General features: G+C 39.0%; 1 protein-coding gene across 1 annotated transcript; it reads left to right on the top strand.

The window, feature by feature from the left end:
• The first annotated feature begins 2170 nt into the window (after positions 1-2170).
• Positions 2171-7696, top strand: rpl7l1 (ribosomal protein L7-like 1). Its single transcript, XM_053336539.1, has 6 exons — positions 2171-2205; positions 2731-2839; positions 3313-3476; positions 5867-6004; positions 6100-6209; positions 6877-7696. The coding sequence occupies exons 1-6, from the start codon at positions 2192-2194 to the stop codon at positions 7083-7085; spliced, it is 744 nt and encodes a 247-aa protein (XP_053192514.1). The 5' UTR covers positions 2171-2191; the 3' UTR covers positions 7086-7696.
• The last annotated feature ends 4357 nt before the right edge of the window (positions 7697-12053 follow it).

Below are 12053 nucleotides of genomic sequence, written 5' to 3' on the forward strand. Positions count from 1 at the left end.
ACATGGCCTGAACACAGAAAACACACAAAAAGAACGGATTAATTCATGGTTCCGTTTTGGAGAACAATTCATTGTGGTTCGATCCATCATTTGTGAACTTTTACAAAACCTGTTTTCATTCTTGTGGCTTGTCCTGGTACAGAAGATGATGATGATGCTGATGGAGCAGCAGCTGGCAACACAAAAACACATTTGATGGTATAGGAAACTCCCATTTAATGAGTTAAAATCAATTGTGAATGTTTAATTAGCACAAAATCAACAAAAATGTACTTACAACTTACTTTTTTGACATTTGCAAACAGTAAAAATACCATGAATGACATACTTTAGGCAGAATCTTTCCTGAAATGACCAGGAATGTACAAAAACTATTATTTTCTTCTGTTGCTGCTCCAGATTTTGTTCTTTAGAAACTATTCTGATCAAATTTAATCCATATTTATTGGAATTAATTTTAGGTGCAACACAGCCAATTCAAATCAAGGAAAACAGTGGTTATAGGAAATCCTGAAACAGTGAAACTTTACATTTGGCATGTCTGTGCATTGTGTTAATTGTTATAGTGTCACAGACATCAAGGGGTGCCTTGGCTGTGGTGAGATGTTACTCAATACCCACCAAAGCAGCATACTTAACATTACACAGACACCTGTGAAAGTACAGTACACAGTATTTACCTGAATCACCTGACATACACCCCCCCCCCCCCCCCACACACACACACACACACACACCTCTATACAGTGTTTTTGTCTGTATTTATTTTTTTATTATTATTATTTTATTTATTATTTTTCATGTTATGCATGTCCCAATGTAACCTGGACCGTTTTGGCGAGAGCAGCCCCCCTTTCGTTTATTTATTTCAGGTGTTTTTCACATCACATTTTAAAACCTTTCTTCTGTACATCTTCTCTGATATCTGAGCTTCATTCAAGATACAGATCAAAAGCACTGAGTTTGTGTGTGAGCGCACAAGCACTGTAGGAGGTGTGAAGAAGGGGCGAGGGGAGGTGTGATAATTAAGATGAAAAAGAGTGAGGGGTTAAGAAAGGTGTGTGGGAAGAAGAGTGGAAATACAGTGTAAAAACATACATTTGAATAATACTGCAGCTATAATAGTATAATAATGATGATCATTATAATAATAATAATAATAGTGTATTACTATTTTATTACCCATATTTATCACAAACTACGTGTCTTACCTTTGATAAATGACTGTATGAAGTAAACCGTTCAGTTGACTTGTCTCCACTAAAGTCAGTGTAAAATGAAGAATGACGACGTCGTAGAGGAGCGAGCTGGGAACAGCGCCACCAAGTCGTAGCGGCCGAAAATATATTACATCCGTAGTGGTTTAGCACTACCATAGAGAATGAATGGGAAATGGTTTAGGGGCGTTTAGCTAAAGAATTCAAGTTGTTCTTGTTTTTCTTCTTTATACTTGTTTTAGTACTTTCCACTGAAGGCACGTGTTGGAGTGGGTCTGATTAAAAAGATTTTCAATTAAGAACTTGTTTCTCTTTATTTCAATTTCAAAGCATTCGTTAGCTTTTTTTTCAATATGAATAATAGGTAAAATATTATATATCAGTCTTGATAATATATGTTATACTATATTACATGTTATACACAGATTTCAGACTGAACAGATGTTGATTCTAACCTGCCTCATGTGAAATTTTGAATAACTAGTGTAGAAGTTCAGTAACACTGACAGGGAAAGTAATATTCAGAACCAGCAGCCAAAAGTGCTGTAATCTGATTGGCATTGAATTACAACTATAGTCAGCAGCTTCTTTGCGAGAAGGCTGAGACATCATAATGTTGAAATTTTACTTAGTTTCTTAAGACATCTCACTCTGTCCATCTGTTTTGTAAACAGGTGGTTTATTATAATAAAGTTATATATATTATATATTTATAGGTTATTATGCAATGGTTTTACTGGTCCTGCCCACTTGAGATCAAATTGGGCTGTATATGACATAGACATATATACGTATATATGTCTATGGTATATGACCCCTGATACCTGATCTAATGTGAGGAATGTGCACACAGCGGTCAGCAGGGGGCGGTATGCACCTTTAATGTTGATTTACGCGACTAACACAAAGAAGAGCGATGACGTCATCCCTCATCGTCAGTCGAGCCCTGCTGGTCGAGCCTTGAGATTTCCACCATGGCAGAATCAGAGTAAGCGTTTTTGTTTTGTTTCTATCTAAGTCCATCCGCTCTGTCTTTACATGTAGCTTAACTGTTTGCAGTGTTTCAGAGTAGTGTACGTTCCACTGTGTCGTTAAACAGCTGTATTTACAGGATTGATGGTGATAAAAGGCTGACTGTTGGGAGCCTAATTTCACATGTACACAATTAGCATTAGCTCAGCTAGCTCTGCTGTTTTGTCAACATGTGAAACTTTGGTGGTGTAACTGACACGTGAAATAGACAGCAGCAGGGTCATTTTCACAAAGTAATAACTGAGACTTACTAAAAGACTTCCATCTCACCAAATGATCGTGTAGCTTATTGGTTGTGTATGGAGAAATGTTTGTGTCACTGTGTCTGACCATTTTTAAAAAGGCTAAATAGATTATAGAACGAACTGTATTTTTTTTTTACAGCTGTATAATGAACAAACAGCAACAGTTGCACCGCTGCCTGTTGTGAATGTGCTGTGTGTTTCTGTGACTCTAACGTTACGTGTCATTCTGTTACCAGATCCAAAAAAGTCATCAAGTTAGTTCCTGAGTATCTCCTGAAGAAGAGGAAAGCATACCAAGCTATTAAAGCTACACAGGCCAAACTTGCCCTGCTTGAAAAGAGAAAGGTGAGTGATGATGTTGATTGATTGATTAATTAAATGATTGTCACTATCCCTTTCCTCTTTAGTCTTCTCTCCCCCTCTTTGCTCTCTTTGCTCTATGTGAACAGTACCCCAAGATGACTTTTGTTGTGATTTGTTGCTGTATAAATAAAGATTGCTTGATTAATGTTTAACCTTACCAACATGAACCACATTATTGAAGACTAAACACCACAACGCTGTGTGACTGTTATGTTATAGACCTCTCTTTAACAAATATCCTATGAATAAATCAGTGTTTAGTGACAAGCCCCACAGGTACATTTAAAATCCAATACAAATAAATATAGTATTAATAAAGAACAAAGGTAAACAGCAGAATAATCATCCCAAATTTCACAAGGTGCAGGCTCAGTAGCACAGATTGTTATTGCATGTATAGTAAAGTTCTTAAAATAACGTGTGTGTGTGTGTGTGTGTGTGTGTGTGTGTTTCAGGTGTCAAAGGGCAAACCGCTGAAGTTCAAGCGTTTGGAAGACTTCTTAAAGGACAGCCACAGGAGACACCGCGATGACACCCGCATCCGCAGAAATGAACACAGGCCGCCTGCTCCTCTGCCTCCAGCCAAGAACAGACTGGCCTTCGCTGTCCGCATCAGAGAGTGAGTCTGAATCTGGAGTGTGGATCACTGGTTCAAGAAGATTTGTTTGTTTGTTTTTTTTAAATGAGGGTTTATCTGAATGTATAATCATAGCACAGTGTTACCAGCTTGTATTATAGCATCTCTACAGCTCTGTGTTCATTCTGGAAAGTGTTGTGGGCTGTGTTGGCTGTTTGTGGACAGAGAAAAAGATGTTACATGTTGACCTGGCTCAGTGTGAACAAACCCAGCCTCTCCTCTCCTCATTACACATTAGACATAGAGGTGTCTAATATAACTTCTCTTATTAAATCTACATGGAGAGGATGGGTTATTTTTCTTTTCTTCTTCTCTGGATGACTGAAACTGGTCACCTTGTAACATTCCTCTGTGTAAGAAATCATCAATCATCATTTCCTGTGAAGACATACAGTCAAAATGTATGCTGTCATTAGAAGACAATAGATTATTGATATTGCACAATAAGTACAAGGAAATGTGCTGTGCTGTGTCTGAATATGAAGAAACGTATACACAAACACACATGTACAAAACCATCCCAAATCAAAATATATATATATATATATAAACCCATTTTTTTTCGCAGAATTTTCATAGATTAATCACGTTTTGAATTGCATGTTTAAAATCCTGTTATTTTCCATTTGAAGGCAGTTTTAAGCCCATAATGTAAAGCATTTCTTACCAGTGTCTTAACTGGGAATCAATCACGGCTCTGCTGCGACTCCCACACTCCAAAATGGTCCTTTGGTGGAGCTGAGGCTGGCTTGGCTGCACCTGGGTGTTTAGGTGCTAACTCAAACTCGACGTACTGCGGTCGTAGTTAAACTCAGTTTGACACAGCAGGGTTTCCCACAGCACTTTACAGCTAAGGCGGCCGCCTAAGCAACACAAGCCTCCCGCCTTAACTAACGTCTTCAAAAAAAAAAAAAAATTAATGACATAAAATAAATATATCCAACAAACGTCTGCAGCGGGCCGGAACCGCTGTGTCCAACTGGCTGACTGCGACCCTGAACACACCTACCTGTAGCTCCTTGTACATCCCGCTAGCATAACACGGACACGCTAACGGCTAACAGTGATATTAAGTTTAAGGAAACAAACACAGACCGCTGGTTAAAACATAACTCTACATCATCTGAGGCAGAACCTGCTCAGAAAAAACAGCGGAGCCCTAAAAGACTAATGCAAACAGCTCCATGTGATGTCAACATTAACAACGGTAATCCTCAGACAGGTAACTGTGACGTTACCATAGCAACAAGCTTCAGGCTAACTGTGACGTTACTATAGTATCAAGCTTCAATCTAACTGTAACGTTACTATAGCAACAAGCTTCAGGCTAATCGGCTCAGAGTAAATGAACGGCTCCAACTAAACAGCTGATATTAACGGCACAATGTGTAAAATGCTGCGGTGCTGCGCGTTTTATCAGCTGATGTTACAAAACGTCAACTTTAAGTCACTCAGATGTTTCTCATTCACCTGACCTGAAGAGAGAGAGAGGCAGATTCAACAAAAACGTGATACTACTGAAGCTGAATATCACTACTTAACCTGTGCAATCTAATTTAATCCAATACAGCAGCTCTGCTATAGATTCTACATTTATGAAGCTTACACATTTTTTGACAAGAAGGTGAAAATTCTGCTTAATGTTCATTATAGAGTGATTATGGTGTGCATTATATTGAATGGTGTTCCTAATATTTTGTCCACTCCATTAAGGCTAGTGGCGTTTACCATTTACACTCGGCTCTCTTATAGCCTACTTTTGACAAGACATCCCCCCGCTCCCCACCACCTTAACTAACACATTTTCTGCGGGAAACCCTGCACAGGTTGCATTTTACTTTTGACTTGTCAACGGAACCGTCTGGAAGTGTTTTAAATTTAAACAAGCCGTTCAAAAGTCCAGTAGCTCTCTTACTTTCCATCACCACGGTAGCTTTACTGCAGGAGGCCACTTCAAAGCATAGCACTACTGCTAGAGGAGCCGTCTACGGGTGAGTAGAAGGGACAAAAAGGCTTGCAAAATTAAAATGCGATTAAAAAAAAAATTAACGTGTTATGGATTGCATTAATCTAATCGCGATTAACGCGTTAACGCTGACAGCCCTAATATATATATATATATATATATATATTTTTTTTTTTAAGCATTTAAAAGCAGTGTTGAACAAGTTCTTATTGCATGTTTGAGTTAGGTTAAACAGGCCTTTTTAACATTAGAAAAAAACTTGTTCAGCTTGTTTTAACATCACACATCAAATGTGAACATGTTCACTGTCACTGACAAGCTGATGGTTAACATTATAGCTTGTATATTAGTAAAAAAGACTTAATTTTCTTATAATAATCAGACATTGCTGATCCTCTCCTGTTAGGATTAAAGGCGTCAGTCCCAAAGTGATGAAGGTGATCCAGATGTTGAGGCTGAGGAAGATCTTCAGCGGGGCCTTCGTCAAAATCAACAAGACGTCTGTAGCCATGATGAAGATGGTGGAGCCCTATGTGGCATGGGGGTCAGTAGCTGGTCACTCTTGTGCTTGACTTAAATTCATGTTCCATTCTTCTTCTTCTTCTGTTTATAACAAACACTTTATAATTTTCCCAACAGATTTCCGAACTTGAAGTCTGTTCGTGAGCTCATTCTGAAGAGAGGACAGACCAGGATAGGCAGGAGGAGAGTTCCTCTCACTGATAACACCTTCATCGAGCAGCACATGGGTGAGTTACAACCCGGCACAGCAAACCAACTATAATGTGTAACTGTGTGTCATTCCCCAATTAAAGGATTTCAGATTAAAGGCCATAACAACATACTCTAAACATAATAAAAAATATAAGGGAATGGTCAAAGCATGTGTGTTATCTCAGCCATTTAATATTATACTAACTTGTGCATTATAAAAAGTTACAACCTTAATGTGAAGTCTTTTATTTTCCTGTTGACTATCGGTTTAGAATGGAGCTGTTTAAACACTTCAACAGAGGGCTGTTTTCTACAAATTATTTAAGTGAGCAAGGACACAATACACATAGTTCAACATAGTTATCATTCCTTCTAGAAATTAAATGACATACATTTGCTCACTAACTCATTTACAATCACTTTTAGTATTATTCTCACTCCCCCAATTACTTACACACACACACACACACACACACACTTGCTAATTTCAGTGCAGGTAAAAAGTGTGAGAAAGTGACAGATTTCCCATCACTGTTTAATTTCACCCATTTGGAAACATTTAAATTGAAGGTTTGGCTGTTTTTACACTTTGCACACCTTCAAAAAAAAAAAACGACCCCCCCCCTCTCCCACCCCGGACATAGAGTGAGCACTAAGGCACCTTCCATCCTCTCACCTGCCCCCCTCCTCTCTCATTCTCAGGTAAACACAGCATCATCTGTCTGGAGGACCTGATTCATGAGATCTACTCCGTGGGCAGAAGCTTCCGGGCGGCCAACAACTTCCTGTTGCCTTTCAAGCTGTCGGTGGCTCGTCACGCTGCCAAGGACAAGGCCGGGATCCTGAAGGACCTGGGCAACCCCGGCTTCCGCGGCACGGACATTAACTCCATCATCAGACAGCTCAACTGAGGAGGAACATACAAAAAGGACTCACAGCAGCAACGTGGAGGATTTTTACATCTGGAGGATAAAACGTCAACGACGACTAAACATCCTGTTGTTTGTATGGCTAATAAGCTCACAGTCTCACCCAGAGTCTTATTTAATTAACATGCTTCTGAGCATCTGGTCTCTGGTTGTATTTCTAGCACACTGAGAGCCTGATGGAGGACTTAAAATTTGGACTCTTGCCTTCATGTGTGTTGTTTCTGTGTTTGCACTCATGGTGTAACATCATGTAGCGCTCCTGACCGCAGACTGATGGAAGCATTTGGGCTCGTCCATGATAATATAACAAATATTTCCAATCATCTGTTGACATGTAAAATATTTTATGTTAAAGGATGTTTGATTTCTACACATGATATTCCCCTCAGACCATTAGAGGAATATGTATCTACTTTATACTTGCAACATATGCAAGGAAAGTCATTGTATAATTAGGACTGGCTGCCCTGCATGCAGGAGCCACCAGTTCAAATAAATAGCCTTTCAGTGCGTTTAGTTTTCAGTGTGAAAAGATGTGTGAAAAACTGATTGACTCTGATTTGTTCACTGTTAATAAAGTTTTTGTTTTGCAATAATAATGATAAATGTTTGATTCTATAATGACAAATGATTCAGCACTTTAGCAATGAGAATTGAAATGTTTGGCATAATTAGTCAGTCAAGAGATGGAAAGGTTTACATGAACACTGTTGGTAAATATTGCCAACATTTGTCCAATCACCCAGAATCTTTTGTTTTTTACAGGCTTTATATCATTAGTGTTTTCTCTTTTTAATGCATTTCTGACAGTTTATCCTGGAAAAACAGGTTTTCTTTTTATTGATACCATATTCAGGTGATGCTGAGTGATTAATATTCCATCAGTCAGTAGATGTTGTCATAGCGTCATTCTCTTGTGTCGTGTTAGACTGGTGTCACTACAGATTTAAAGATCCATGAGTCACTAGCGGGAGGAGGGGAGAGAGAGATGGAACAACCTATGCAGCTGCGCCTGTATCAATGCGCACTGGGAGAAATGGAGGATGTAGTGGGTGATGAATGTCACCATGTTCCCCCTGAACTGAGTCATTGCGTGTGACTGCAGGATGCTCCTTTCTAAACGGACTCAAGCCTACTTCCGACGTAGCGATGAACAGGTAAGAAATGTGACATCAGTGTGGCTGTGATGTGCGGGGTGATGGAGGCATCCGCTCTCTTTATCTATAAAATCAATCAGTGGTTATTGCCATGGTGATTGATTACCATGATGACGATTTTCCGTGCCTGCAGCGCAGCCGTGGATGCTCACTGGCCTCATGATAAACATTGAACCTTCTGCTGTTTCATCTCTCTGTTTCATCACAAAACAAACGTTCTCTACAGCTGCAGGTTTCCTCATTTATCTAATATTTAATTTAGTTTAATTTGTTAATGAGGTCAATGTTAAGAATAAAACTTGTCCTCATAAATCAATTCACTAATCATCCAGTGTTCTATGTATCAAGCACGTGTTACGCTGCCTTCAATGACAGCGTAAAGGTCGTAATTATGAAATGCAGTTACAAAATGTGTCGAATGAGTGGTTGCTATGTTAAAGTAAAGGCGTATTCTTGATGTAACGGCAATAACGGTATAACATGCTATACACTGACTTTCACATCTGACGTGAACCGTTTCTTGGCTATCACAACATGTTTTATACAAAAACATAACGCAAAATATAGCTCCTACAAAATATAGGAACTACATAATTATTTTTAAATAAAATCGATTAAAATGATGTAAGTGTGCAGCATTTGTTATACGTTAAAGTGCAGGAAAAAAATAGATTCCAGTGGTGAGTGCGAATTGGGTGAAATGCAGTTTTCCGAGGTGCCCGTAAAGGTGTTTTTTCTACAGTGTCAAGGAGAATGGGCGGTGCGGTTCACGGCGATGAGCCGGTGCTTTAGTGAAGCGATAATGTGGACACGAGCAACGCGCCAAGGTAAGGGTGTTTAGTGACTTACACACACACAGTTTTCTCATAAACGGAACTAAAACGCCTTTAATGCGTTTCACAGTCACTGCGCGTTCTGAGGTTGCCGGGTGTCAGATTATCGTGTCACGTTGGTGCACGCGGTGCCTGAGGAAAGTTTGAATGATAGGGCAACAGCACCATGTGGACACGCTGTTTGATATTAAGCTGTTTGGTGTACTTGTGTTCTCTCTGCTGCTTGTTTCTATAGACCGCTGTAGTGTTTAATACAGCTGTAATAAATGAACAGCTGGATAATGGCCCCTTCAGTTACGTTATCTGCACCAATGTGGTAAGCAACGTTAAGCAAACGCTAACCAGTTAGACTGGCTCCTGCCTGGTGTTTCGCTTCAACTAGTGACCGTGTTAACTGGTGACTTTAGCAGTCGAATGCTTCTGTAGTTGTCGTGGTGACGGTCGAAAAGCCTTAAATGATGTCGAAATTCAATGTTCAGTTCATTATATAGTCCTTCTCGTTTTACAGAGTAAATGAAACACTGTCTCAAACAGGAAGCATTCACATTTCTTCTAATGTGGAGGAAACATAGATTAGCAAAGCAGCCAGCGTCTCATTAGGAATTTGACATTATTATAAAGATTAGGGTTTAGTTGAATATGAACCTCTTTCCTATTGAGAATAACTGTATAGAATAATCCCAAAATGGGCCACAGCTGCACTGCCAATTATTAGCCTAGGCTCCGGTTTTTTTTCTCACATTACAAGATACATTACCAGATGTAAATGAATCTTGCCGAGCACAATTTAAGCTACGTAAATGGCTAGCGAAGATATTAAACACAACTGAGTATATATCTTAAAATGATTCAACTACATTGAAAGGCTTTTAGGAGGACACCTATTTGAAAGTCACCAGTTAACACGGTCACTATTTAAACCAAAACACCAGCAGCTCAAATGAATGACTTGCCGGAGCGCGTGCAGACCAATTAGCCAACTCCATAGACGGTCTGTGGTGTCAGACTGTTGGACCCTCAGACTGTTGGAACCGCTGTATCTGACTGTAAAGCATGCACTCATTCTTTAGAAGTACACGTTGGGTTGTTTAAATAGTGTTTTATGTGGGATGTAAACGCCTGACCTTTGCGACAGTACGGCAAACATACATTCCGTTAGGTTTCACTACTACACACTACACCTGTGCTGTTTAAAGCTTATATTGACCTCTTCACAATTATTTAAAATGTGTCGAACCTTATGGAATACAAATTAAAACTCCATTTAAAATATGCATGACACTTATATATATGTATACAGGTTCACACCAGCATTTAAAAAAAACAAAAACTATTGTCCAGCAGGTATAAATGAATAAATAAATTATCACTAGCATCAGCCCCAAAACCAAACAAGTACATTATACATATCATCATATCTCAAATATAGTCAATGTCCTGATAGACATACCATGAGACAATGGAAATTACTTCAGATGAATAAGCAGTTTTCTACCATTGTGGCTTTGTTCTTGGTTGTATTGATATTATGCAGCATTTGTCATTGATTTGCAGTATTGGATTTTACAAGATTCAGTGGACAGATGTGTAGTTAACAGAGAATGAGCAGAGGCATTTTATGTCTTAAATGTGCTTCTGTGACTTCAGTTCAATCACATTTTTATGGGCGATATAGTTCTTCACAAAAGTCTTGAGAGAAAGTTGAACAGAGTTTGTAATGATCTCTAAAGTGCACTGATCATCACAAGGTATGTCTCAATCAGCTGACCTCACTGACACTGGTGAACGTCCACACAGGTGAGTCTGAGGTGTCGTGTGAATTTTATTTTAGATCACCTGAGGATGAACTAGCTGACCTCCATGTCATCTACGAGATAATGATTACACACAAGCTTCAACCAAACACCATTCGGAGTTCTGTTAATGTCACCTACAAGAGACTAACACAGTGTTCATGTCACATCTTGGTCAGTATTATCAGTTTTCAGACGACTTCTTGATTCACAACGTCAGCACATTAATCAGCTGTGATAATTTTACATCAGCTCTTTATCTTTGCAGCTTATAAAAACACACTGATGCTTTCTCCGTCTCACAGTGTGTGATGGTGATTATTCCACAAAAATAGGCCAGGGTTCAGCTCAGGGTTTAATCATTACTCATGTTATTGGCCTTTTTGGGTCACTGAGATACAAGCTGAGCTGGGGCCTGCATAGAGGACAGCAGCGCTTGTGTATAGGTGTGCATACATTGTGCGTACACATGTATATAGTTGATAATAGGCATACCACACAGCTGTTTGTGTGTTGTGGTTGTCTCAGCCAAAAATTATATGGTTTTCCCTCTTTTTATTATTTATACTTTGATATTTTGGGTTATTGACTTATAGCTGACTACATTTATTATTATTATTACATATTCTATTCAAACACAGACTGCTGAGTTTATATCTACAACATCTTTTAGCCACATTAGTAGTGTCGCTCTATCAGTGGGTCAGTGCACACTCACGTCCACACTGAAATATCTCTAACGGTTGAATGGATTTTCGTATGATCTCATTTTCTCCCAATTTTAACATTCATGGTCCCCAGAGGATGAAGCCCTTCTTTTTTCTTTAGTGTGAAGTGAAGTCCTGGCAGTTGTTTGGTGCGTTGCCATGGAATTAGGTTCAGATATCACTGATTTGGTGCAGTCAGTTTGTTGATATATGCTAGTCCACTTTATTACTGATGAAATACTGGCAAAAGTAATGATATCCCATCAGCCCCGGCTGTACTTTGTGTTTAGTACAAATTGGGAAATGTTACATGCTAATGTGAGACAGCCAACAAGCATTATGGGCCAAGATTAAGTCTAGTCTACTAGAGTTGTTACTCAATGGAGAGTTTCACACACTTTCCAAATCAAACCTTTCACTGACACTAAAGGTAGATGTAATTAAAGCTTTATGGTACTTT

The sequence above is a fragment of the Scomber japonicus genome, chromosome 17 (genome assembly GCF_027409825.1).
Source record: "Scomber japonicus isolate fScoJap1 chromosome 17, fScoJap1.pri, whole genome shotgun sequence".
NCBI lineage: Eukaryota > Metazoa > Chordata > Actinopteri > Scombriformes > Scombridae > Scomber > Scomber japonicus.

What these genes read in the sequence shown, in the direction of transcription:
- rpl7l1 (XM_053336539.1), top strand. An exon ending in CCCTGCTTGAAAAGAGAAAG is followed by an intron (nt 2,840 to 3,312) that starts GTGAGTGATGAT and finishes TGTGTGTTTCAG; the next exon opens with GTGTCAAAGGGCAAACCGCT. An exon ending in CTTCATCGAGCAGCACATGG is followed by an intron (nt 6,210 to 6,876) that starts GTGAGTTACAAC and finishes TCTCATTCTCAG; the next exon opens with GTAAACACAGCATCATCTGT.